At 29.9% G+C, this 23184-nt stretch overlaps 1 protein-coding gene across 1 annotated transcript in view; it reads left to right on the top strand.

Moving 5' to 3' along the window:
* The window catches only part of LOC142220552 (uncharacterized), a 150342-nt gene that overhangs the window by 107978 nt on the left and 19180 nt on the right, over positions 1-23184 (top strand). Inside the window, exons 4-5 of the mRNA XM_075289738.1 lie at positions 13390-13612; positions 19919-20046. Of these exons, the coding sequence (XP_075145853.1) occupies positions 13390-13612; positions 19919-20046 (351 nt within the window). The remainder of the gene's footprint in view (positions 1-13389; positions 13613-19918; positions 20047-23184) is intronic.

Here is a 23184-nt window from a genome sequence, read left to right as displayed (position 1 = left end):
GGCTTTAATTGGCACTACTATAAATTTAATTAGTTATAAGACTCATTGATGATCAATTGTGTGAATCTATACTCTTGATATATAGTACTTTTACCCACTGTATGTCTCAAGAAAAAAAAAAAACAAACAGTCAATATATCCTTATGCCAAATATGCATAACTTTTCTATTGAGAATTTGTGAAATATAAATGAAATTTTCATTTTCACTTTCATAAAATGGTGGGAGTATATGGAGGTAGGGGGCTTTGAAGGTGTTAGTTTAGTCTTCGTAAGAAACTTCTTGTATTCCCACACTACCTTCAAGAAAGCTAGAGTGGGTATACAGAAGGCAAGTTTATAGAATTTTTATATGGAAAACCAGAATTCGATTGCCTATGTTAGAAAAGAATATGAGAGTGCGAGGGTTTGTGTGTGTGTGTGTGTTTGTGTTTCTTTTTTTGAAATGTGACAGTAGCAAAAAACAAAATTACACATATATATGTACTTTTGTGAAAGTTTTTGTCAATTCGTTGTGACATGACTATTGCTTCCTCTATGGAAGTTGTTATTCTTTTTGATTGTTGTTGGTTTTGGATTGTTATTTTAACTTTAACATGGGTCACACAGGTGACAGACGACAAGTATAAAATAAGTTCCAATACAAGAAAATAAAAAATTCGAAACAATTTTACACACAAACAAATCCACGAACAAACGCCCACAACACTTGGATGCAAACGCCTCTTTGGAAGAAAATGTTCGTACAACAGCCATATTTTCACACATACACTCACAAGAGTATGTTCTTGTATCTCACAAGAGTTTGTATGCCTCTGTTTGCAAGCGAGAGAAATCGTATGTGTTTTATTTCTTTTATACACTGACAATGACTTGTATAGAGACACATTCCAATAGCTATTTTTATGATCAAATCTCTTAGAGGCTCTTTACTTAGATTAGATTTATCATTGTCATTTAAAGGTCAATGTTAGTCCTTACAATCGTGTCAATGAATGTTAAAATGTGATTGAGTTAACGAATTTGGTGGGTTACGGTGTTAAAGAAATACCCTGAATGTCAAGGATTCGAAGAGGTTTTATTTTATTTTATCCCAACAAAGCTTGTTTTCATTTAGTATTTAAAACAAAAGAATATTGTATTTCAAACGCAAATCATCTAATTTTGTGCTATCGAGTAAGAACGGAACATATGCAGGATGGCTGATTTGTAATTAAACAGAACAAAATTAAATATTTTTTTTAACAAAAAATTTCGGCAATATGAGGGTTGAGGGTATATCGGGATTAAAAATCATCTAAAATCTATTTATTATTATTTTCTTTTCAAAATATTCCTCATTAAGATCTGTATACATTTGCAGACATTGGAACCAAATATCGAAGCACTTTTGCCACTCTGATTGAGGTATCTCCAAAACCGTCTTCGGTGGTTGTATTCTGGATTTCTTGGAAGACAACTTGCCACGAAATTGTTGTGTCCCATTTTGCATTGTTCTTGGCGAATCTCGAAACGCCCATACAGTCGGCTATTGGTTACTTTCGAGCTCATACTCGTAAAACTACGTTTCATCATGATTTTTATTTTTATTGTTCAAAAGTAAAAAGACTTATTACTCCTTCAAAAGATTTATCAATAAAAACCCTTTTGAAAAAGTTGGAAAAAAGCCGACGAAACGTCCAGAAAATGATGAAATGAAATTTGTTTTATTTGCATCTTCAAAAAATTGACCAAAAATAGCCCATCACAAAGAATTAAAAACTTAAATATTACATTGGTCATTAAAAGAAAAAAATTGTTGGCTACGTTTTGCTCGAATTATGACCTTCAAACGTCCGATAAAGCCGTCACATGCTGCACGAAAGTGGTTCTGGGATATTCTGGCCTTTTTCCGGTAAAGCGCCGCGGCAATCATTTTAAGACAGCGCGCCGTCTTGGGATGACTTTGATATTTTTTTTAGAAACTACCCTACTATCTAAAATGTCCCATGCCGGGGAATACTGTTCTCAGAGCACGGCCGTTAGCCACAGCACCTGAGGTAAGAGACCTCCCGGCAGTTTTGGTCCAACTATGATAAGGCAATGAAGTCGCCTCAGTTTCCCAATTCAGTGATTGGTGGAAGCGTAGCGTATGCACGTCAGTCCCATCTGTAACCTAGGGCCCAATGTCCATGGTTGCCGCAGTTGGTTGAAAATGGTAGATTTTTAATGTTTGGTAGATTGGCAGAATTTTTGATGTTTTGGTAGATTTTACAAAATATACCTCACCAACTAAGAGGTAAATTAATTTTCTATAGAAATAAAAATTTGACAAAATTTTCTATAGAAATAAAATTAAAAAAAAAAAATTCTATAGAAATAAAATTTAAAAAAAAAAAAATCTATAGACATAAAATTTCGACAAAATTTTCCATAGAATTAAAGTTATAGAAAATTTTGTCAACATTTGCTAAAATTTTGTTAACATTTTCTATAGAAATAAATGACATAATTTTCTATAGAAATAAAATTTTGACAACATTTTCTATAGAAATATAATTTTGACAAAATTCCTTATAGAAATAAAACTTTGACAAAATTTTCTCTAGAAATAAAACTTTTACAAAATGTTCTATAAAAATAAAATGTTGGCAACATTTTTTATAGAAATAAAATTTTGACAAAATTATCTATAGAAATAAAATGTTGACAAAATTTTCTATAAAAATAAAATTTTGACAAACTTGTCTATAGAAATAAAATTTTGACAACATTTTCTATAGAAATAGAATTTTGACAACATTTTCAATAGAAATAAAATTTTGACAAAATTTTTTATTGAAATAAAATGTTGACAAAATTTATTATTGAAATAAAATTTTGATATAATTTTCTAATGAAATAAAATATTGACAAAAATTTCTATAGAAATTAAATTTTGACAAAATTTATTATTGAAATAAAATTTTGATATAATTTTCTATTGAAATAAAATTTTGACAAACTTCTATAGAAATAAAATTTTGATAAAATTTTCTATAAAAATAAAATTTTGATAAAAATTTTTATGAAAACAAAATTTTGACAAAATTTTCTATAGAAATAAAATTTCTACAAAATTTTCCATAGAATTAAAGTTTTGACAAAATTTTTTTTATACATATAAAATTTTGACATAATTTTCTATTGAAATATAATTTTGACAAAAGTTTCTATGGAAATAAAATTTTGACAAAATTTTCTATAAAAAAAGAAATGTTGACAAACTTTTCTATTGAAATCAAATTTTGACAATTGTCTATTGAAATAAAATTTCATCAAAATTTTCTATGGAATAAAAATTTGACAACATTTGCTGTATAAATAGAATTTTGACAAAATTATCTATAAAAATAAAATATTGACAAAATTATCCATAGAAATAAAATTTTGTCAAACTTATCTATAGAAATAAAATTTTGACAAAATTTTCTATAGAAATAAAATTTTGACAAAATTTTCTATAGAAATAAAATTTTGACAAAATTTTCTATAGAAATAAAGTTTTGACAAAATTTTCTATAGAAATATTTTTTTTTTGGTTGTTATTGTTGGTTACTTCTTCAATTAGGTGGATAGTGCATTAAAAAAAATTGTTTATGGAACAACTTCCAATTTGTTTGGATATTGTTACACAAATCCCTATATGTTTACTGCGCACTGTTTAATATTTTTTCGAAAATAAATTCAAATTGGAAATTCAAACGAGCCATACACCTGTGTATTGTAAAAATGACAAATGCCTTTGTACCCCGTTACAGCCCAAAAAACACCAGTCATACATAAATTCTCACAAATACGCATACAAGTATAAAATTATACCGTTATTACAGTATTTCCCCACAACAATGAGAGTGGTTAGGGGAATATGAGTAGTCGATTATACTCTACATGAGAGAGAGAGAGAGAGAGTGAGAGTGGTTTAAATGAAATTCTATATGCAGGGCTGTGTAATAAAGTAAGTGGGTTATTAGAACATAGTTACCCTCAAGGTACTAAATCATACACATAAGTGTATAGACATGTGGATGTGTGTTTGTATGTGAGTATCGTAAAACTTAAATAGTCGTTTTTTTTAATCAACTTCCGTTTCCTAGTCGTTGGAAGTAACATTGCCAGTATTTGTTGTCAATGTTATATGAGAGTTTTACATTTCTTTTTTATTTAATTTTTATATGCAAATAAGAGAATATGTAAGCGAAACTCTATTGCATATAAATTCTTATGAAAACCAAATGAGCGTACGAATTAAATACCAAAACAAAAATTAATTGATTTATCATTATTATTTTATAATGTGTTTTTTGTGAGAATTAATTTTACATTTGAAATAATTTCTTAATTGACAGAGCTATGTTAATATACTCAATTAATTTATTAATAATTTCTGTAGAAAATAAAAATTAGGTATTTTAGGGCATAAGCATAGGTTATTATTAAGTATTATGTCTAGACATGGCATTTCTATAAATATGCTATCCTGGCCATCTCTTAGAAGCATCCAATATGTATTTATCTCTCTGCATCACTTAGTTTTTGCGTTTATTTTCATTATTGTTTTCGAGAACTTTTAATGGCTGGCGTTTCGTTAGCTATTGTCCTTGATGCATAGACCTAAAATGTCAATTTAGGTCAAAATGGATGTCTGCCCAAATTGTCTAGTGAAAATATTTTACCATGACAGTTTCTTAGTAAATAATGATTGGTAATATAATAAAGTTATGAGACAATAGATAAATTATATAATTGGGCAAAAATGGAAGATAAATAAAGTTAGTTTGGTTTATATTATTTTAATTGAAAATAACTCAATAAATTTCCTGTGGCAGGCTTTACACATGTGTATGTTTGCCTTATTACGAAAGTTTTAGTGGGTTCTTACGGAGAGCTTGGAGACAATGAGGCCGACGAATTATAGATCACAGTCGTGCAATAGGGTCTAAGTGGACACGAATTCTTTTCCACGGATTGCCAACTTTTATAGCTAAACCTAAACTGGCCTCAGAGAGAAATATCTTTGCCTGATGCCATGAACAATTTTATCCATAACCAAAATACTAAGAAAGACCACAAGCTTTCCAATTTGTATTAAAGTGCATTTGTTTTTGTTAAAATTTGATTAATTATTAAACAAAAGTTCATGGATACAACCTTAGGCTCAGCTAATCATTTTGGCATTTTTGTTCATAATTTCAATTTTCTAAATTGCTAACGTATTTCCCAGAATATGCCAATATCGTTCAAAACAAGAGATTACAATATTTTATATTTTTTTACTGAAAAGACTATTGACATGAGAGTAGAATGGAATTAAATTACATATTTTTCAAATTGTGGATAAATTCTTGTTTTTTTGATTATTTTTTTATGAGACCCCCAAATCGTATTCCCTTAAGGTATTTATGCAATTTATTTTTTTTTACAAAAACAAAAAACTCATAAAGTTCAATGGTCTAGACTGTAATCAAGAGAAAAAGAGTAGAATTGATTTTGCAGAATTTATTAAAAAAAAAAACCAATTCAACTAAAAGCATTAACTTCATGAACTTTTTAAGCTTACCCACTTGTCCTTAAACTTTGCATAAAAATTAATGAATTAAAGTTAAAAAACATTTTTAACTGACCCAACCAAAGTTTTTGTGGTGAGTGAAAAAGGAAAAACATAATTTAACTTGACTTAAAGTGTTTGCAACATTGACCCACTTTATATGGAGTAAAATGGCATTGACTTTTTCCCTACCCAAAATAAAAAGAAAAGAGAAAAAGTTCTGGCCATTTAAGTTCATTGGATTTTTATATAGAAAAAAAAGACCACAAAAAATACTCTAATAAGTGAATATATATGTTAATGCTGAGGTTTTTGTGTGGGGTTCCTGTAGCAAGGATATGCTTACAAGTTTGATTGTGAGATCGTAAGAGGGTAGCTTTAAAGGAAAAGAGATATGCTGGAAAATGATGGACTGCAAGAAAATACGAAAGATTGTGTGACAAATCTAAAAAAGCTCATCCAATTTATATGAAAAAAATTGTTATGATAAATCTATCGTTGTTCCTGTACACCAGGATATGGGTACTACATATGCAATATCCTTAAGAATTATTATCTTTTAAGATTATAACAAGTTTTCAACAGACATATGATATTACCATATCACATTCACTTTCATTTTAAAAGGAAATCGGATTTTATTTCTCTTCCAATTGGAAAAGGATAAAAAAATTGAAGAAGCTTTATTTGATACATAGTTTCTTAAGGTACGAGGGTTGCCTCTTATATATTGGTATTAGGGAATAAAAACAAATATTTATCATCGAAAATCTTTTTATTGTTTTTAAAAATATTCCCTATCTATATACTTTTGTTTGAGTTTGAACCAATTATCGAAGAACTTACGCCACTCTGATTGAGGTTATTTCCAAAACAGTCATTTACTTTCTCCATGATATTTGTGTAATGGTATCGATAACTTTTTATTCATAGCTATATCTAACAGTTTGTAAATTTTTTCAACTTTTAAGTCACAAAACATGTACGCCCAAGTAGAATTGAATCAAGTTATTGAATTATTAAAATAGATATAGGAAAAAGTTAAGTTTTTATTTAAAAAATTTACGTTTTAAATAAATAATCTTGTAAAAAAATTCTATGTTATAGTATGTTTTTTTCGAATAAATTTTCAATATTGACATTTTGCCAGAGTTTGCCTAGGGCCAAGTTTTCGTATATTCACAATGACGCAAACACTAAAACACACTTTAGCATTCATCTGTCTGCGATTGTATGAGTGTCTATGTGCATATAAATGCATATGTGTTTGTATTTCTATGCATTAGTCATATGCTCAACAAGCAGACCATTAAGTCATACTTGAATGATGATAAACAATGTCCTTTTACACATAGTACATAAATGGATTATAGACTAAAGATATCAGCCACAGACATTTACATTGGATTTGAATTAAAAGTAAATCTGAAAAATATCGAGAAATCTTGCAGTCATGCATGATAATATGAATGAATGAGAAAATTTAGATTTAAGGAAATTCATTGTTTGGTATTTTTATATTTTTATCATATAGACAAAATATTCTTCAATTGCTTGTCTTTGATACTTCAGGAAACATCGGACACAAATGAACCCTAAAATGTGACCATTTTCGATTTGATCTAGAAGGAAAAATCGTATATGTTTTTTTAGGTATTGCGATGAAGAGAGCGACATCCTCGTAGGACTTCTCGTTTTCATGCCAAAAAAATAAAATAAGATTTGTTATACAAATAAAAGTATGACAAAATTTTCTCTAGAAATAATATTTTGACAACATTTTCTCTAGAACTAAAATTTTGACAAAATTTTCTATAGAAATAAAATTTTGATAAAATTTTCTAAAAAAATACAATTTTGATAAAATTTTCTATCAAAATAAAATTGTCATAAAAATTTGACAAAAAATCTACAGAAAATTTTGACAAAAGTTTTTATAGAAATAAAATTATGAGAAAATTTTCTCTAAAAATAATATTTGACAACATTTTCTGTAGAAATAATATTTTGACAACATTTTCTATAGAACTAAAATGTTGAAAAAGTTTTCTATAGAAATAAACTTTTGAAAAAAATTTTCTATAGAAATGATAAACATTCTTTTCCCCTGTTGGTTAAGCTACACTTGTAGTTTAGTCAATGTATGGTTTTAAGCTGAAATAAAAAACAACAACAACAATGCTTTAAGAACAAAACCAACAATAACAAAACAAAACAAAACAGATACAATTTTGTCCAAATTTGCTATAGACAAAAAAATTGACAAAATTTTCTATAGAAATAAAATTTTCAATAGAAATAAAACTTTGATAAAATTTGCTATAGAAATAAAATTTTGATAAAATTTTCTATAGAAATAAAATTGTGATAAAGTTTTCTAAAGAACTAAAATTTTGTCAACATTTTCTATAGAAATAAAACTTTGACAAAGTGTTCTATAGAAATAAAATTTTGACAAAATATATAAAAGAAATGTAATTTTGACAACACTTTCTGTAGAAATAAATTTTTCTATAGAAATAAAATTTTGACAAAATTTTCTATAGAAATGAAATTTTGATAAAATTTTCTAAAGAAATAAAATTTTGACAAAATTTTCTATAGAAATAAAAATTTCAGAAAATTTTCTATAGAAATAAAAATTTCAGAAAATTTTCTATAGAAATAGAATTTTGACAAAAATTTCTATAGAAATAAAATTTTGATTAAATGTTCCAAAAAAATAAAATGTTGACAAAATTTTCTATAGAAATAAACTATTAACAACATTTTCCTTATAAATAAAATTTTGTCAAGATTTTCTATAGAAATAAAACAAAGTTTTCGACAGAAATAAAATTTTGACTAAATATATAAAATAGAAATTCAATTTGACTAAATTTTATATAGAAATAAATTTTTCTATAGAAATAAAATTTTGCCAAAATTTTCTATAGAAATAAAATTTTGCCAACATTTTCGATAGAAATAAAAATTTCAGAAAATTTTCTATAGAAATAAAATTTTGATTAAATTTTTCATAGAAATAAAAAGTTAACAAATTTTCTATAGAAATAAAATTTTGATAAAATTTTCTAAAGAAATAACCTATTAACAACATTATCTTTATAAATAAAATTTTGTCAACATTTTCTATAGAAATAAAACAAAGTTTTCGATAGAAATAAAAAATTTATCTAAATATATAAAATAGAAATGCAATTTTGACAAAATTTTCTATAGAAATAAATTTTTCTATAGAAATAAAATTTTAACAAAATTTTCTATAGAAATACAATTTTGCCAAAATTTTCTATAGAAATAAAATTTTGACAAAATGTTCTATGGACAAATATTGACAAAATTTTCTATTGAAATAAAATTTGACAAAGTTTTCTATAGAAATAAAATTTGACAAAATATATAAAATAGAAATGCAATTTTGACCAAATTTTCTATAGAAATAAATTTTTCTATAGAAATAAAATTTTGACAAAATTTCTGATAGAAATAAAATTTTGACAAAATTTTCGATAGAAATAAAATTTTGACAAAATTTTCTATGGAAATAAAACGTTGATAAAATTTTATATAGAAATAAATTTTTGATAAAACTTTTTAAAACAATACAATTTTGATCAAGTTTTCAATAAAAATAAAATTTTGATAAAAAATAAAATTTTGATAAAATTGTCTATAAAAATATAGTTTTGACAAAATTTTCTATAGAAATAAAACTGTCATACAATTTTCTATAGAAATTAAGTTTTGACAAAAAATTCTATAGAAATACAATTTTGACAAAATATATAAACTAGAAATGCAATTTTGATAAAATTTTCTATAGAAATACATTTTTCTATAGGAATAAAACTTTGACAAAATATAAAAATGAAAATTTTGACACAATTTTCTATAGAAATAAAATTTTGACAAAACTTTCTATAGCAATAAAATTTTGCAAAAATTTTCTATAGAAATAAAATTTTTGCAAAATATTCCATAGAAATAAAAATTTCAGAAAATTTTCTATAGAAATAAAATTTTGATTAAATTTTCCATAGAAATAAAATGTTGTTAAAATTTTCTAAATATAAACTATTTTCTTTATAAATAAAATTTTGTCGAAATTTTCTATAGAAATAAATTTTTTTAAAATATTCTATAGAAATAAAACAAAGTTTTCGATAGAAATAAAATTTTGACTAAATATATAAAATAGAAATGCAATTTTGACAACATTTTCTATAGAAATAAATTTTTCTATGGAAATAAAATTTTGACAAAATTTTCTATAGAAATAGATATTTAGCTTAGAGTTAGCATCGATTCAAGTTTGTTCTCGAAACGACAGCATGCATACTGGAAGGGCAGGTCTACTGAGACCGCACTACATGAACTAGTCAGCTTTATTGAAAGCTCACTATCTGTCAAAGAATACACAACCGTGGCGTTTCTAGACATCGAAGGGGCGTTCAATAATGTCCATGCGAGCTAGATATTAAATGGACTGACAACTCTGAATGTTGATCCATGTATACTCAGGCTGTTAGACGAACTGCTAATGAAGAGACGTATTTCCGCCACACTAGGACAAGCAAACATACAAAGGTATGTGAACAGAGGCACTCCCCAAGGAGGAGTTCTATAACCTCTTCTTTGGAATGTTGCTATAAATAGCCTTCTGGTTACTCTAGAAAAAGAAAGGATAAAAGTGGTGGCATACGCAGATGATGTGGCTCTGGCAGTCAGGGGAAAATTCCCATCCACAATCAGAGATATTATTCAGAGGGCCCTCCGGATGACTGAGAAATGGGCGAAAGAAGATGAACTTTAAGCTTAATATTGAAGAAAGGGCGAGAAAGGCAACTGTAGCTTTGTACTCGTGCAAAAAGGCAATAGGAAAAAAGTGGGGACTAAAACCAAAAATTGTGCATTGACTATACACGGCAGTGGTTAGACCTATAATGCTATATGGTGTTGTAGTCTGGTGGCCGGCACTTCAGAAACGGACTTGTTTAGATAAAGTTCAGCGTATGGCGTGTTTGTGCAGGCGTATTCAGGCGTATTCAGCAAGACAGGAACAAATTCCCTTAATGTCATGCTGCATCTCTTGCCTTTAGACATTTTGGCCAAACAGTCAGCTGCAACAACGGCTGTGCGGTTGCGCGAACTATCGCTGTGGTCGGAAAAAGGTTACGGTCACAGTTCTGTCCTCAAAATAATGCCAGATGTGCCCATCGTAGTGGATTACACTTTGGCGAGTCCACTTTTCGACAAAAAATTTGAGACTCTAATCCCCAACAGTGAGGCGTGGTGCACACAGACCCCGGGGAATAAAGAATATATAGATTTCTACACTGATGGCTCCAAATTGGATGGACAAGTGGGGTTCGGAGTATATTCTAAAGATCTGGAACTTCGAATAGCGAAGAGATTACCTAATCACTGTAGTGTTTTTCAGGCTGAAATATTAGCAATAAGAGAGGTGGCGAATTGGCTGAGAAGTAATGTTCCAAAAATGTGGGCTCAGACAGTCAACCTGCAATAAAATCCTTGGACTCTGTGTTCCTCAACTCGAAAACGGCCATCGACTGCCGCAAATCTCTCAATGAGATGGCTGAGCAGTACAATATTCAATAAAATTTATCAAATAAAATTTTGATAAATTTGATAAAATTGTCTATAAAAATATAATTTTGACAAAATTTTCTATAGAAATAAAATTGTTGTTGTTTTTTTATCTCAGCTTAAAACCATACATTGACTAAACTACAAGTGTAGCTTAAACTCAGCCGACTACACTCAAATCGATGATTTGACAGTGGCATAGGAAAAGAGATATGTTTGTTTCGAATTTATTTCGGCATAAGCCGGCTATCATACAAACCCTTTTTTTGGCAGGTTCAAGTGTGGTTAATTGTTGGGTTTAATGAACTGCCTGAATTTATTCTGATAATTGTTTGATAGTTTTGCTGCAACTAGAGGATGCTGATGAGGAATGTGGTAATTCCGAAACGTGCGTCCATCCAACCATCTTGCAGTCTATAGGGCTTTGCCCAAATAAATTTGACAAACATTCTTTTCCTCTGTTGGTTAAGCTACACTTGTAGTTTAGTCAATGTATGGTTTTAAACTGAGATATAAAAACAACAACAATACTTAAAGAACAAAACCAACAATAACAAAACAAAACGAATGAAAAAATAAAATTGTCATAAAATTTTCTATAAAAATAAAATTTTGGCAAAAAATTCTATAGAAATAAAATTTTGACAAAATTTTCTATAGAAGTTAAATTTTGCCAAAATTTTCTGTAGAAATAAAATTTTGACTTAGCTGATGGCCTCTGTAGCCAATGCTACTATTCTTATATTATACTTATATTTCACTATAAGTCTAATTTTGTAAATAAATAAAAAAATAAAAATAAAATTTTGACAAAATTTTATATACACTTAAAATTGTGATTAAATATCCCATAGAAATAAAATTGTCCATAGAAATAAAATGTTGAAAAAATTTTCTATAGGAATAAACTTGTAGCAATATTTTCTATAGAAATAAAATTTTGCATTTCAATAGAATTTTTATAAAATTTTCCATTGAAATAAAATTTTGACAACATTTTCTACAGAAATAGAAATTTGTGGAATTGTGGATTTCTGTGGAAATAACATTTTTATAAATTATTTTTGTTGTTTTGATCTCATCTTTAAAACTACAAGAGTAGCTTAACCAACAGAGGAAAAGAATGTTTGTCAAATTTATTTGGGCAAAGCCCTATAGACTGCAAGATGGTTGGATGGACGCACGTTTCGGAATTACCACATTCCTCATCAGCATCATCTACTTGCAGCAAAACTATCAACCAATTATCAGAATAAAATCAGGCAGTTCACTAAACCCAAAATGAACCACACGTGAACCCTCCGAAAAAAGGTTTATGATAGCCGGCTTATGCCAAAATAAATTCATACAAACATCTCTCTTTTCCTTTGCCACCATCAAATCATCGATTTGAGTGCAGTTGGCTGGGTTTATTTTGAGCGTGCTTCCTCTTGCTTCATTCTTGTTTGGTTTTTTATTGTTGGTTTGTACTTTAATCATATTTGTTGTTTTTTTTTTTATAAATTTTTTATAAATTTTTATATAAAAACAAAAGTTTTGACAGAATTTGCTGTAGAAATAATTTATAAAATTTTCTATAGAAATAAAATTTTGAGAAAATGTCTTAAGAATAAAATAAAATAAAATATGTAAAATATATAACAATATTTTCTTCTGTTGGTTAAGCTATACTTGTAGTTTGGTCAATGTATGGTTTTAAGCTGAAATCAAAAAAACAACAACAATGATTAAAGAACAAAAACCAACAATAACAAAACGAATGAAATAAAATAATATTAAATATATTTTTTTAAATTTGTTAGATGTATGGTAACATTTTCTATAGAAATAAAATTTTGACAAAATTTTCTATAGAAATAAAATTTTGAGAAAATGTCTTTAGAATAAAATATATAAAATATATAATAAAATATATAAAGTATATTTTTTTTAAATTTGTTAGATTTATGGTAAAAATTTCTTAAAATTTTTATTTTAGATTATTGTTGGCACTAGTGGCAATTGTGTTATATGGCTCCAGAAGTCAGAGTTTTTTTTTCCTGATTTGCTCTAAATTTTGCACAAGGAATACAAGTGACTGCAGTAGTCAACGGGTTAATAAATACCATTCAATTCAATTTCAATCATTACAATTATATTAAATTTCTATTTAATTTCATTATAATATTTCTAGTTCATTATAATATTTTTGCACTCCTTTGTTATTCCATTTCAGATGCTATTGCAAGTATCATGGGTGAGACATCGCGATATACATCTACTGACAGTGGGACGTTATACATACACCTCAGATCAGAGATTTCGTGCCATACATCAGCCACAGACAGAAGACTGGATTTTACAAATCAAATATCCGCAGCATCGAGATTCAGGCATTTACGAATGTCAAGTATCAACAACGCCGCATATGAGCCACTACATCCATTTGAATGTTGTCGGTAAGTACTAAAGACGAAAGACAAATCCTAAATGCAAAAACGGATCTTATTCTCAATTGACATAAAGAAACCTACTTTATAGTATAATCAAGAAAAAAACGAAACGAAACAATTTCCATTTCACTTATGTCTATATCTGTCACAAACCCAATGAATATTTGTATAAGCCATTTAATTATTTACCATAAATGAAATTGGATGCTTTTTAGGCATTTGCTTCTAGGATAATTGCAATTTGCAAAAAGTATGCCAAGCAAATGCTTATGCATATATGCCACACAAAGTGTTAATGCCATTCAAATTCTAATGAATTGAAAGGAATATTCACATTCCATTCTAGCAATTGGCTAGATTGAATTGGAAATGAGTATGACTGCCAAAGAAATCAAGAAAAAATGTTTTTTTTTTGCTTTTTTTTGTATTAATGTGGATTACCATGGTTGTGGGATGACTAAAATACATTCAAATATATATAAAAAAAAATATGTAAAACATGGCATGAATTGTATATTACATACTTACTTAGTTATACACTTGTGTGAGTGAATGTATTTTAATGTATAAAAGTCCTTGAATAATCCTCTCGTCTAACACCCCAGGAGTATACTTCTTTAACGGTGGGTGTGTGATAAAAAATCCCCCAAAATGGTTCAAGGATTTATAGTATTTTAGATTTGGGGGTTTTGTGTGACTTCTAAATTAAATAAATTAGGTATTTAATATTTTTATTATTTATTATATTCGTTTAATCTTAAAAACAAGTATATACGGCCGAAAGTTCGGTCAGGCCGAAGCTTATGTACCCTCCACCATGGATTGCGTAGGAACTTCTACTGAAGCCGATGGCAAGGTATCTTAAAACTTCCTAACACCGTAATATATACCACATAGTCCATACGTGGTATATATTAAACTAAACAAGTAAGGAAAGTCTAAAGTCGGGCGGGGCCGACTATATTATACCCTGCACCACTCTGTAGATCTAAATTTTCGATACCATATCACATCCGTCAAATGTGTTGGGGGCTATATATAAAGGTTTGTCCCAAATACATACATTTAAATATCACGCGATCTGGACAGAATTTGATAGACTTCTACAAAATCTATAGTCTCAAAATTTAAGTCGGCTAATGCACTAGGGTAGAACACAATGTTAGTAAAAAAAAATATGGGAAACATTTAAATCTGAAGCAATTTTAAGGAAACTTCGCAAAAATTTATTTATGATTTATCGTTCAATATATATGTAATAGAAGTTTAGGAAAATTAGAGTCATTTTTACAGCTTTTCGACTAAGCAGAGGCGATTTTACAAGGGAAATGTTGGTATTTTGACAATTTTTGTCGAAATCAGAAAAACATATATATGGGAGCTATATCTAAATCTGAACCGATTTCAACCAAATTTGGCACGCATAGCCACAATGCTAATTCTACTCCCTGTGCAAAATTTCGACTAAATCGGAGTTAAAAATTGGCCTCTGTGGCTATATGAGTGTAAATCGGGCGAAAGCTATATATGGGAGATATATTAAATCTGAACCGATTTCAACCAAATTTGGCACGCATAGCTACAATGATAATTCTACTCCCTGTGCAAAATTTCAACTAAATCGGAGTTAAAAAACGGTCTCTGTGGTCATATGAGTGTAAATCGGGCGAAAGCTATATATGGGAGATATATCTAAATCTGAACCGATTTCAACCAAATTTGGCAAGCATAGCTGCAATGCTAATTCTACTCCCTGTGCAAAATTTCAACTAAATCGGAGCAAAAAGTTGGCCTCTGTGGTCATATAAGTGTAAATCGGTCGAAAGCTATATATGGGAGTTATATCTAAATCTGAACCGATTTCTACCAAATGTGGTACGCATAGCTAAAATGCTAATTCTACTCCCTGTGCAAAATTTCAACTAAATCGGAGCAAAAAATTGGCCTCTGTGGTCATATGAGTGTAAATCGGGCGAAAGCTATATATGGGAGCTATATCTAAATCTGAACCGATTTCAATAAAATTTGGCACACTAGACTACACTACTAATTGAACTCCTAGTGCAAAATTTCAACCAAATTGGGGTAATACTCAGGCTTCTAGGGCCGTATAAGTCCATATCGGGCGAAAGATATATATGGGAGCTATATCTAAATCTGAACCGATTTCTTCCAAAATCAATAGGGTTCTATTCTGACCCAAACCACATACTTGTGCCAAATTCGAAGTCGATTGGGCTTAAACTACTACCTAATCCCTTGGTTACAAAAATGCGTTCACGGACAGACGGACATGGCTATATCGACTCAGGAGCCCACCCTAAGCATTTTTGTCAAAGACACCATGTGTCTATCTCGTCTCCTTCTGGGTGTTGCAAACATATGCACTAACTTATAATGCCCTGTTCCACAGTGTGGCGCAGGGTATAAAAACGCCGATTAAATACGTATATAATTAAGTTTAAAGTTTCTATAGCAATAAAATTTTGACAACATTTTCTATAGAAGTAAAATTTTGGCAAAATTTTCTATAGAAATAAAATTTGGAAAAAATTTTCTATAGAAATAAAAATTTGACAAAATTTTCTATAGAAATAAAATTTTGTCAAAATTTTCTATAGAAATAAAATTTTGTCAACATTTTCTATAGAAATAAAATTTTGACAAAATTTTCTATAGAAATAAAATTTTGACAATGTTTTCTATAAAAATAAAATTTTGGTAGATTATTTTTGGTTCGAGTGGCAACCATGATTATGAACCGATATGGACCAATTTTTGTGTGATTGGTGATCGGCTATATATAACTATAGAAGTGAAATTCTGAGTCGATCTGAGCATGCCCGTCCGTCCGTCTGTTGAAATCACGCTAACTTCCGAACGAAACAAGCTATCGACTTGAAACTTGGCACAAGTAGTTGTTATTGATGTAGGTCGGATGGTATTGGAAATGGGCCATATCGGTCCACTTTTACGTATAGCCCCAATATAAACGGACCTCAAATTTGGCTTGCGAGGCCTCTAAGAGAAGCAAATTTCATCCGATCCGGCTGAAATTTGGTACATGGTGTTAGTATATGGTCTCTAACAACCATGCAAAAATTGGTCTACATCGGTCCATAATTATATATAGCCCCCATATAAACCGATCCCCCGATTTGGTTTGCGAGGCCCCTAAGAGAAGCAAATTTCATGCGATCCGGCTGAAATTTGGTACATGGTGTTAGTATATGGTCGGGAGCCACCGTGGTGCAATGGTTAGCATGCCCGCCTTGCATACACAAGGTCGTGGGTTCGATTCCTGCTACGACCGAACACCAAAAAGTTTTTCAGCGGTGGATTATCCCACCTCAGTTATGCTGGTGACATTTCTGAGGGTTTCAAAGCTTCTCTAAGTGGTTTCACTGGAATGTGGAACGCCGTTCGGACTCGGCTATAAAAAGGAGGTCCCTTGTCATTGAGGTTAACATGGAATCGGGCAGCACTCAGTGATAAGAGAGAAGTTCACCACTGTGGTATCACAATGGACTGAATAGTCTAAGTGAGCCTGATACATCGGGCTGCCACACAACCTAACCTAACCTAGTATGTGGTCTCTAACAACCATGCAAAAAGTGGTCCACATCGGTCCATAATTATATATAGCCCCCATATAAACCGATCCCCCGATTTGGCTTGCGAGGCCTGTAAGAGAAGCAAATTTCATCCGATCCGGCTGAAATTTGATACATGGTGTTAGTATATGGTCTCTAACAACCATGCAAAAATTGGTCGAAATCGGTCCATAATTATATATAGCCCCCATATAAACCGATCACCAGATTTGACCTCCGGAGCCTCTTGGAAGACCAAAATTTTTCTGATTCAGTTGAAATTTGGTACGTGATGTTAGTATATGGTATCCAACAACCATGCCGGAATTGGATGGTTGTTGGATTATGGGCTGATAGGAACAGCCCATAATTATATATAGCTCCCATATAAAGCGATCCCCAGATTTGACCTCCGGTGCCTTTTGGAGAAGCAAAATTCATCCGATCTGCTTGAAATTTGGTACGTGGTGATCGTATATGATATTCAACAACCATGCCAAAAGAGGTCCATATCAGTCCATAATCATATATAGCCCCATATAAACCGATCCCGAGATTTGGTTTTGGAGCCTCTTGGAAATTTGGTACATTGTGCTAGTATATGGTCGTTAACAACCATGCCTAACTAGGTCCATATCGGTCTATAGTTATATATATCCCTCAGATAAATCGATTTCCAATCACACAAAAAATTGGTCCATATCAAGTTCATAATTGTATATAGCCCCCATATAAGTGACCCCAATATTTCAATTCTGGCTCTCTACGTACCGTGCAAAAAGTCCATATCTATTCGTAATTATTTGTAGACTTAAGTATACATAACTTTTTTGTCTAATCTATACCACGTATGGACTAACTCACAATTTAGAAAACGATGTTAAGAAGTTTTAAGATACCACAACCCAAGCATTTCGATTGTGGATGACAGTCTTTCGTAGAAGTTTCTACGCAATCCATGGTGGAGGGTACATAAGATTCGGCCTGGCCGAACTTACGGCCGTATATACTTGTTTTTGCTAGGATACCCTCCACCAAGAATGGCTTAAACAGAAGGTTCCTCACTCCATTTCTACCACACAATGGCCACCAGCATATCCGGATCTCAATTCGTTGGAAATTTGTGCCTGGGCTATTTTACAGAGTAAGGCTGGACCTAAAAAATACCAAAGTGTCGATCATCTCAAGACGCTGAGAATGGGTCACTTTCGTGCAGCGAGTGATGGCTTTTTCGGCTGTTTGAATGCCATACAAAAGGAAACCAATGCGAAAAATTTTAACTGATTGTAGAATTTGATGTTGTTGGCCTTCACCATAGGAGATACCAATTTTATCATTCCACTTGTAACATCGAAATATTGCTCTCAGACCCCATAATGTACATATACATTCTGGATCGTGAGCAAATGCTCAGTCGATTTAGTGATGTCCGTCCGTCCGTTGGTCCGTCTGTTCAATTCACGCTATCTTCAATTGACCCATATTAATCCATAATTAGATATTAAACTCTTGGAAAAATTGATCCTTATAGGTCCATATAGCCAATCCTCAGATTTGACTTAGGGAGGTTGTTGGAAGACTAAAATTAGGTAGGAGATGTTTATATATATATGCCCTCTAACAGCCATGCAAAAATTAGTAAATATCGATCCATAATTAGAGATTGACTTCAGGAGCTTCGTGGAGGTGTAAATTTCATTCGATCCGGTTAGCATCTGGTACGAAATATTGGAATATGGCCTACAACTACCATATTGCTCCCATATAAACGGATTTTCAGACTTGACTTTCGGTGTTCCTTGGAGGAGCAAATTTCATCCGATCCTGTTGAAATTTAAAATTAGGATATGCTCTCGTACAACCGTATTGGAGCTTAATTGTATATAGCCACCCCCAAACTTCAATTTATTCATATCGGGTCATAATTATTTATTGACTCAATCAAGCACTAAACAGGCTTATATAGGTATTTAATATGACTTTTTTTATCTAACATAGCCACCATATGGACTAACTTATGATTTAGAAGACAATGTTAAGAACTAAAACTCTTTAGTAGAATTTTGTACGCAATTCATGGTGAAGGCGCATTCGTCATACACATTCGTCATGAGCGAAATTACTGAAGTAAACACTTTTTGTTTGCTTTTGAACAATAAAAGTAAAAACATAAAAATAGAGCATCTTATTTTCTTATATTAAATATCAGCCATCCTGTACAACAGCTTTAAAATAAATCTTAATGGAGAGTTGGAAATTTTAAAAGCGTGTATTCTAATATAATTGAAAGAAATGTTATGAACGAAAATTGTATTTTCTTTTGCCTAAAATTTATTATTTTAAAGGAAATTTTCTTTAATATCGAGTAAATTTATAGACATACAATTTATGCGGCGTAATCTTTTATATAGCATCAATAAACGATATCAGTAAAGGATACAGGTTCTCAGTATAGCCCTATAACCCATCTTTGATCAATCAGTGCACGAAATATATTCTTCAGGTGTTGATTCTGGGGTTTCCCACTTCCAAGACTGTTTCTCTGAAATCAGAAAGCCACGCCGGGCCGCCTTAGAAGACTGTTCCCTGTTTTATTGATAATTTATAACAACTAATTACATAATAATTATATGATTAATATACATATATTTGTTTATATATGATACACACATTATATTTTATTATAATAAAATCTATTCTAATTTTTTTATATTTCCAGAACCATCCACAGAGATTATAGGTGCTCCGGATCTTTATATAGAAAGTGGGTCGACTATAAATCTAACCTGCGTTATTCTCAATTCACCAGAACCGCCCGCCTATATATTTTGGAATCATAATAATGCCGTAAGTTTTAACTTTTAGTATTTATATATGCACATAAAAACACAAAAAATAATCCAAGTGACTATGTGTATATGGGGTGTGAGCACGGTTGCCACTCGTGCCAAAAATAAACTAACAAAATTTTAAGAACAGTTTACCAAAAATCTACCAAGTTAAAAAAAAACTAATTTTGTGAAAATTTTATTTCTATAGAAAATTTTATGAAAATGTTATTGTGTCAAAATTTTATTTCTATAAAAAAATTTTGTCAAATTTTTATTTCTATACAAAATTTTGTCAAAATAGTTTTTCTTAGAGAATGTTGTCAAAATTTTATGTCTATAGAAAATTTTGTCAAAATTGTATTTCTATAGAAAATTTTGTCAAAATTTTATTTCTATTGAAAATTTTGTCAAAATTTTATTTCTATCCAAATTTTGTCAAAATAGTTTTTCTATAGAGAATATTGTCAAAATTTTATTTCTATAGAAAATGTTGTCAAAATTTTATTTCTATAGAAAATGTTGTCAAAATTTTATTTCTATAGAAAATTTTGTCAAAATTTTATTTCGACAGAAAATTTTGTCAAAATTTTATTTCGACAAAAAATTTTGTCAAAATTTTATTTCTATGGAAGATTTTGTCAAAATTTAATTTCTATAGAAAATTTTATCAAAAATTTCATCTCTATAGAAAATTTTGTGAAACATTTTATCTCTATAGAAAATTTTATCAAAATTTTATTTCTATGGAAAATTTTGTCAAAATTTTATTTCTATAGAAGATTTTGTCAAAATTTTATTTCTATGTAAGATTTTGTCAAAATTTAATTTCTACAGAAAATTTTGTCAAAACTTTTATCTCTATAGAAAATTTTGTCAAAACTTTTATCTCTATAGAAAATTTTGTCAAAATTTTATTTCTATTGAAAATTTTGTCAAAATTTTATTTCCATGGAATATTTTGTCAACATTTTATTTCTATTAAAAATGTTGTCAAGGTTTTATTATTTTGAATATAGAATATTTTGTCAATTTTATATAGAAAATTTTGTCAGAATTTTATTTCTATAGAAAATTTTGTCAAAAATTTTATCTCTATGAAAAATTTTATTTCCATAGAAAGTTTTGTCAAAATTTTATTTGTATAGAGAATTTTATCAAAGTTTTATATGCATGGAAAATTTTGTCAAAATGTTATTTCTATAGAAAATTTTTTCAAAATTTTATTTCCATAGAAAATTTTGTCAAAATTTTATTTCTGTAGAGAATTTGGTAAACATTCTTTTTACATAGAATGTTGTGAACATTTTATTTCTATAGAAAATTTTGTATAAATTTTATTTTTATCGAAATTTTTGTGAAAATTTTATTTTCGTAGAAAATTTTGTCAAAATTTTATTTGTATAGAGAACTTTATCAAAATTTGATTTTCATGGAAAATTTTGTCAAAATGCTATTTATATAGAAAATTTTGCCAACATTTTAGTTCTATAGAAAATTTTGTCAACATTTTCGTTCTACAGACAAATTTTTCAAAATTTTAAGTCCGTAGAAAATTTTGCGAACAATTTTTTTCTATAAAACATTTTGTCAAAATTTTATTTTGTTGAAATTTTATTTCTATACAAAATTTTGTCAAAATTTCATTTCTATAGAAAACTAGCGTAACCCGGCCCGCTTCGCTGCGCCTTCCGAAGCGTATTTGGAGGAACATTTTGCGTTAACTTAGTGAACTATATCCTTCGTGCTGAAAACAAATTCGAAAAGATTTGAATTCTTTTAAACAAATCGGACTACTTGATTTTTCGTTTATAGGTACAAATACGGCGGGAGAGGGTGTACCTTCTTCTATATTTCTTGTGAATTTTAAGTGTGGTTTGTCAAGGAAAGGTATCCTTCTCCTCAACATATCTGAAAATTAAGCATTATATTATAATAACATACAAAGAATTACTGTTTCCCATCCAATAAATCGGAATAGGCAAAAGTAGTAAAAAATTTTACCACATTAACATTTGCTAAAATGTTGAAAAATAATGCACCCTCTACGTTGGCTGCCAATTTCATGTAAATTTAAGTTCTTTACTAAAAAGAAGTCTGGCAGAAGCCTGTGCAAAAATCATAAAATTATGTACCGAGTTCCCATTTACGGACAACCCTCTACTTTCAACTTAAGAAAAAAAAAAAACGGACAAAAGGGAACCCTCTCTTTACTAATAAGAAGTCTGGAAGAAAGAAGCCTGTGCAAAAATCATAAAATTATATACCGAGTTCCCATTTACGGACAACCCTCCACTTTCAATTTAAGAGAAAAAACCGACAAAAGGGAACTCTCTCCCCACCTTCGCTCCACTCTGACCTGATATCGGACTATCACGTACCCTATATTAATTTCGCAACTACTCAATGGTCCCTATAAATTCTATCGAAGTAAATCGACAAAGTTTATTTCAATTTTCCCCTTCCCCAACCAGATATCGAAAAATCATATATTAATTTAAAAATCATGTCTAAATTTCATCACCTCCTCCCACGTTCCCTGTAAATTTCAAGTAGATCGGAGATGTTTAATTTTTGCTCTATTGTTTTAAAGGGACGTCACTTTCCCCGATACAATATCGACAACCACCGTAGTGAATAGCACCCATAACCTTCCCTGAAAATTCTTGAAACTTTCCTTCAAGTGTGGGGCAATGAAGGTTGCCTTTTCATTTATAACCTTTTCCCCCGCTTCCTTTGTAAATTTCAAGAAAACTTAAATTTTTTTATATTTCATGTTAGCCTGATACCGAAACAGGCAATTGACGTCCAAATGCATTATATCTAATTATACAATTATTTTTCGAGCCTTATGGACAGATATAGATTAAGGAACATGGTTAATAGAGCCATTTTTTTTTGCAGTTTTACAGGAGGACCTCCTTCCCGACCAAATGTCGAAAAGCGTATCTTTTGTAAACGTCTAGAAAATGTCAAGCAAGTTATAAGCCTAAAGGGGCGGCCTCTCTTCCGTCCAAAAATCACAAAATCAGGTATCAACTATTACGGTTGACAGAGGTTACGATCTCTCCCCAGTCCTCTGTAAATTTCAAGTAACTCGGTAAAGTTTAATTGTTTCTCTGTATGTACTTAAGAGAAGCGGATGTCTCCCTATGCC

This window comes from Haematobia irritans, chromosome 1 (assembly GCF_050003625.1).
Source record: "Haematobia irritans isolate KBUSLIRL chromosome 1, ASM5000362v1, whole genome shotgun sequence".
Classification (NCBI taxonomy): Eukaryota; Metazoa; Arthropoda; class Insecta; order Diptera; family Muscidae; genus Haematobia; species Haematobia irritans.
The sequence above is the reverse complement of the archived record's forward strand: the minus strand, read 5'-3'. Positions and strand labels throughout refer to the sequence as shown.